This window comes from Chrysochloris asiatica, unplaced genomic scaffold, assembly GCF_000296735.1.
Source record: "Chrysochloris asiatica unplaced genomic scaffold, ChrAsi1.0 scaffold00009, whole genome shotgun sequence".
NCBI classification, from domain to species: domain Eukaryota; kingdom Metazoa; phylum Chordata; class Mammalia; order Afrosoricida; family Chrysochloridae; genus Chrysochloris; species Chrysochloris asiatica.
In genome coordinates, this window is record NW_006408527.1 from 29,684,203 (window position 1) to 29,690,321 (window position 6,119).

The 6,119-nt window shown below is 36.0% G+C and overlaps 2 protein-coding genes across 2 annotated transcripts in view; both read right to left on the reverse strand.

Annotated features, from left to right (window-relative positions):
- LOC102824771 (complement factor H-like) overlaps positions 1-6,119 on the reverse strand; it is a 522,059-nt gene that overhangs the window by 438,878 nt on the left and 77,062 nt on the right. The gene's annotated exons all lie outside the window — the stretch shown is intronic.
- The window catches only part of CFHR5 (complement factor H-related 5), a 138,205-nt gene that overhangs the window by 94,100 nt on the left and 37,986 nt on the right, over positions 1-6,119 (reverse strand). Inside the window, exons 6-7 of the mRNA XM_006834190.1 lie at positions 4,057-4,239; positions 1,742-1,927 (exon numbers count right to left, since the gene is read on the reverse strand). Coding sequence (XP_006834253.1) covers positions 1,742-1,927; positions 4,057-4,239 — 369 coding nt within the window. The remainder of the gene's footprint in view (positions 1-1,741; positions 1,928-4,056; positions 4,240-6,119) is intronic.

The following is a 6,119-nucleotide window of genomic DNA, read 5'->3' on the forward strand; positions in this document are numbered from 1 at the left end:
TATTCCTAAGCTCCCTCCAATTGCCTCCTGATAGGTGTGATCAGGAAATGGGCTTCTCTTTTCACTGCTCTTATTGCTCAATTCAGAGTGGTCTTAACAGGTGTGGATTTTAGACACTTCTTTGATGTATTACAGCTTATATTGGTTCTTGCCCAGATGGTGGGATTTTATAGCATGTGATTGTAGCTTGGCTATATGGCCACAATTACCATCTCTTGTTAGTTATGGTAAGAGAAGAAAGAGGTCCTCCCAAGATAGAAGGACTCAATAAGCCAGACTAAACATGTAAGTCCAAAATCACCAAACCATGGAAAGATTGGAAAATATGAGCAAGACTAATTTAACTGCAAGGTCGGTAGTTCAAGCTCACCAGCTGCTTCTTGGAAACCATTAAAGGCTCACTATGGGTGGGAACCAACTCAACAGCACTTAACAACAACAACAAATGGTCTCTTGCCTTCAATGCTAGCTGAGAAATTTCAAGATGTTCCCGCTGTGTCTCATGGTTTTGTTTTTCACTTCTTTTTTTTTATTTTTGTCTCCTCTCCTGAAGTCCACTCAGCTTCTTCTCCTATTGAAATCCAGCCCAGGTTTGACCTGACCCACTTTGCAAGAAACTCCTGTTGCAAGCTCATCCTGTTGACTCCTTTTCCTTCTTCAATTCTGCGTCCCGTGATCTGCACTTTGCAGATCTTTCCAATGTGTAGCCAAATCTTCCTTAGGTCTGGTCCCCAGAGCAGAGATGAGTAGACAGAGAAAAAGAAAAGCATGAAAAAGGAATAATAAGAAAAGGTATTCTCATACCTTTATCTCTGCAGATCTGTCAGTTTTCTGCAATGGGAGTGCACTATTAAATGTCTAACAGCTCACTCCCATTCAAAATGGTTGTGGGAGACATGTTGGCCACCCCAAATCAGAAGCCACATCCTTTCTTGCTTCTACTTTAAATCTTATTCCTGGTAAGCACTCGATCTACTTATCATCCCTTTATCTGAAGTTCAGAGTTCCAGGACTGTCCTATGAATCTGTTTCATTTGGTTTTTGTGATTTACTGATGGGGTTCTGCACTGCTTTTCTGTCTAGTACACAATCAAGCCCTGTCTCCTGGATTTTTATGACTTTTTTGGGGTCAATATTATGATTGTTATATTCTCAACTCTATTTTAATATCTTCCTACAATTTATTTGAATTATTAAGTGTATAAATAACTTATAGATCATAATTTAATCCTTTTGAGCATATTCATCTAGAGATAGATAAGCTAATATCAGGGACTGATAAATAACTGCTTATATTTTATTACTAGTGTAGGCCAGACTTAGTATGGGTTTTAATGTTTGTCATGTAATATTACTCTGAAGATGGAGACCATCAGATCTTTAAGAATCCCAGTGTGTGTCAAATGCTATGCTGAAAACTTTGAGAGTGTAATGAAAGTGATGGTCCAAAGCAGACATTGAAGTGAATTCCTCTGATTTCTTTCTAATGATGCTTTAGGAACAAGACATATAGCTTTGGCGTTGACACATTTTAATATAGTATATACTAGGTCAGATATTGATCTCTCAGATTATAATTACATCATTCACTTAATATTTCATTCAAAATCTAATTTGTGAATAAAAATGATTTAACACTTACAAAAATAAAATTTGGAAAATTAGGTTAATGATACAAAATTTAGGTAATGTATGTTCTTTGATTAAATAAATTCATTTTGACCGTGGCATTAGTGACAACGGGGATATTCCAACTTTCCTTCATGACACACTGCTCGAAAAGAGTCTTGGGATGTCACAGGATAATATCGCCATTTACATCTAAATTCAACAGTATCTCCTGTTTTGGAATATACTTTTTCATCATATTTCCATCTTAATTCTAAGTTACGTATATCCATCTCTTCTTTTGATATTACACATGCATCTGAAAGTAGATAAACATAAATTATCAGTATATACAACAACAAAAATTTAAAAGATAGCAGACAGGGCAGATGTACTACATGAAGTCTCTACAACAAAGATAAAAGAGACAAGACAAAACATGAATAGATAAAAATTCTGCCATCGTAAACAACAGAAGAAAGGTCAGAGAGGTGGATGGAATGCTTGCTGAAAGGAAAAGCTGAACAGAGACAGTGAGAGAGGTAAACTGACTGGTGATTGGCTGACCACACGGGGCTCCACCATCTTGTCAGCAGGTTTTCCCTTAGAGGGAGGTCTGGCAGAGCAGATTTGCATGGGTTATGGAAAAGGTGAGATTTTTTTTTCTTTGTCCCCATGTTCCTCTGGTGACCAGAAGTATGACCAGCTCCTACCCTCAACTGCCTCCAGCACAAACCCTGCTTTCTAAGAATTCAGAGCCGTGTGGTTGGAAGCCATGCTAGTGTGAGGTGAAGGCCGACTGCTCCATTTAGATGTGCCATTTAGGTGCCTGGATTCAGGTGGGCTTGGTTCCAGGCCTACAGACTCCACTGAGTCACCAGACCAGCATTTAAACAGTCACCCTGTCCCCAGCTTCTCTGTGATGCTAACAGACACTAAAATCAGCACCATCAAGGGTCCCCACACACTACTTCCAGCTTGAGTGCCCTGAACATAGATACTAAATGCCCTGAAACAGAAGAATGGCTAAATCAACTTTATTATATACACACAATGGAATACATCAAAATGTTGAGGAATACTGATGAATCTGGGAAACACCTCACAACATATCTGAACCTGGAGAAGAATCACAAAAGGACAAACATTGTACGAGATCAATGTTGTAAAAGGTTAGGAAAAGATTTTCTTGAAAAAAAGAAACAATCTATGATTGTTGCAGGAAGATGTACTGGAAGGGAAAATTATTCATGGGCTAGAGAGTAGACACAAGTTAACATGGATGACAGGGCAGGCAGCATACAACAAGAGGGACATTAGCAGAGAAAAGATGAAGGTAGTGGGAGGTACAGGGAGAAGTGCAATTGTTAAACTGAATAGAGGTAAATAATAAAAACTGTTGGTACATGGAGGGGATTTTAACCACGTATTAAAGCAAAGTGCATGGTTTGTTGAATGTAAAACTGATGAATGCACTATAAACCTTCACTCAATTCACAATAAAAAGCTAAAAAATAACAAGAGCAAATGATATATTTTCATAGACCTTCAGGACTTCAAGTTGAATGTTAGATATGCATTTAGGCATTCTTTATCTAAATCATTCTTGTCCCTTTGAAAAACCGGCATGTATATTTAAATAAGGAATATTGGTGTGGCATTATAGGATAAGAACTGGACTGTGAACTACAAGACTGGCACTTCAAGCCTACCAATTGCTCCTTGGAAGCCCTCTACAGTGTAGCTCTATGTAGGAACCAACTTGACCTCACTTAGCAACATATTTATTGTTAAAATAGTTGTTGTTGTTGTTGTTGTTAAGTGCCGTCGAAACCTAACTAAACTAACTTATTGCCGTCAGATCAATTTTGGATCATTGATTAGAATCCTGTGGTATACAATAGAACTGCTTTATAGGGATCTTGGCTAAAATATTTCTGGAAACACATCACCAGGACTGTTTTTACATAGCACTCATTGGTGGCTTCAAACAACCAGCCTTCAAATTAGTCGATGATTGCAAATCATTTGGCTGCCCAGTGACCTTAAATTGACAAATAATGCAAAAAGGGCAGATAACGCATAATGAGTGATAACTAACCTCATTATCAGAGAAACATAACATGAATTATTATATTAAAAAGTTTTGCATTAAATAAATGCTAATATACAGCGTTTCAATAAAAAAAACATACTTCCATGAAACTTTACATCCTCACATATTAATAATGGAATGCGCTATGGAGCAGTTCTACTCTGTAATGTATGGAGTTGCACTAAGTTAAGAATTTACGCAGCAGCCAAATGTTTTGTTTTATTCATATGTAGAGGATAGGTGGTCAACACAACGATATTTTGCTATCTCCTAAATAACACATTATAAACAGCACTATATAATGTTCATTACTCTGATTTTTCCAGGATTAAAGCAAATATTGAAGTACTTACTTAAGCATTTTGGTGGTGCTGACCACTGTCCATTCATGCATGTTACATAGTCGGTACCCTGAAGCGTATAGAAGGACTGGCATTGGTACTGAACTAATGATCCTGGAGCATATTCATGTAGTGGGAACGAAGTGATGTCTCCATTGTCAATAGGCGGAGGAGCCCCACATTTTCCTTCAGAATCTAAAAAATATTATTATTTGATTTATTGAGAGATGAGATCAATATATAGATTAAATCGAGACAAATACAAACTAAGCATAAATGTAACATTGAGATTTGTGGTCCTCATGAAGTTGTTACTGTTGTCACTGTCCTCATGAAGTTGTTAAATAAAATTTTATCATCAAATACAATGCTCAGTGTATGTACAGAAATTACTTAAATCATTTCTATTTAAAATGTGATGAGACTTAATTTACCAGTTAGGTAAAATGCAAGTAAAATTTGCACTCTTTAGAGAAGTATCAAAATGGCAACAGAAGTCATAAGTATGGTTGTATGTTTATATTTTATTTCAAGCACAACCACTGGATACAACTGTTACACAAACAGATATACTAAAAGGCAATGCAGAGAAGTCAAAATGAAATTCTTTAAAAAATTCTAGAAACCTACAAGATAAGCAAGACAATGGAAATAGGAAGAAGAAACAGAAAACAAACAAAATTTTAACAAAATGCCAAAATAAGTCTTAACTTATCAATATTATTCAAATGTAAATGGACCAAATATACTAATTTAAACAGTGTGAATAATTGGGTGAATAAGAAAAAGATCCAACTGATAGCATAGCTGGGCTACTAGCTTCAAGGTAAGCAGTTCAAAACTGACAATTCTTCCATAAGAGAAAGATGAGACTTAGAAGATTTACAGTCTTGGAAAACCTATACAGGGTCACTGTGAGTCAGAACCAACTCCACAGCACATAACCACCACCACTATCATATATTGTTTCTGAAGAATTGAAGAAAAAATTTAAGCCTCGATTGGCAATTTTGAAAGATTCTATGGCTAAAAAATTGAATGATGTAGAAAGCATCAAAAAAGGATGGAAGAAACACTATACCAAACAGAAATGATCAATGTTCAATCATTTCAAGAGATAGCATATGATCAAGATCCAATGTAACTGAAGGAAGAAATCCAAGCAGCACTGACAGCGTTGGTTTATAACAAGATTTCAGGAACGGATGGAATACAAATTTAAATCTTAAAAAAAAAAAAAAAAAATGGTGCAGCACTGGAGATGCTCACAGGTCTATGTAAAACAATTTGGAAGAGAGCTACTTGGTCAACTGGAAGAGAACCATATTTGTGCCCAATCCCAAAAGAGGTGACCCACAGAGTGCAGAAATCAGCAAACATTATCATTAATGTCACATGTAAATAAAATTTTGCTTAAGATAATTCAGAAATGGCTTCAAGACTACATCAACATAAACTGCCAGAAATTCAAGTCAGATTTAGAAGAGAATATGTAACTAGAGATATCATTCCAGACATCAGAAGGATTTTGGTTGAAAGCAAAGAATATCAGAAAGATGCTTACTTGTGCTTTAGTGTCTATTCAAAGGCTTTTGACTATATGTACCATGACAAACTATGGATAACATTATAAAGAATGAGTATTCCAGAACATTTAATTGTGCTGATGAGGAACCTGCAGCTAGGCTAAGAGGCAGTTGCATCAAGAAGACAAATGGATAATGAATGGATTAAAATCAGGAAAGGTGCTCACCAGGGTTGTATCCTTTGACCATATTTATTAAATCTGTATGCTGATCCAATAATCCAAGAAAGTGTATTATGTGAAGAAGAATGGCATCAATATTGAAGGAAGACTCATTAACAACTTGCAATATGCAGATGATACAACCTTGCTTTCTGGAAGCAAAGAGAACTTAAAATATTTATGAAGATCAAAGACTACAGCTTTCAGATGGATTGCACCTAAATGTAAAGAAAACAAACATCCTCACAACTAGATCAATAAATAACATCATGATAAATAGAGAATAGATTGAAGTTGTCTAAGATTTCGTCTTGCTTGGATCCACAAT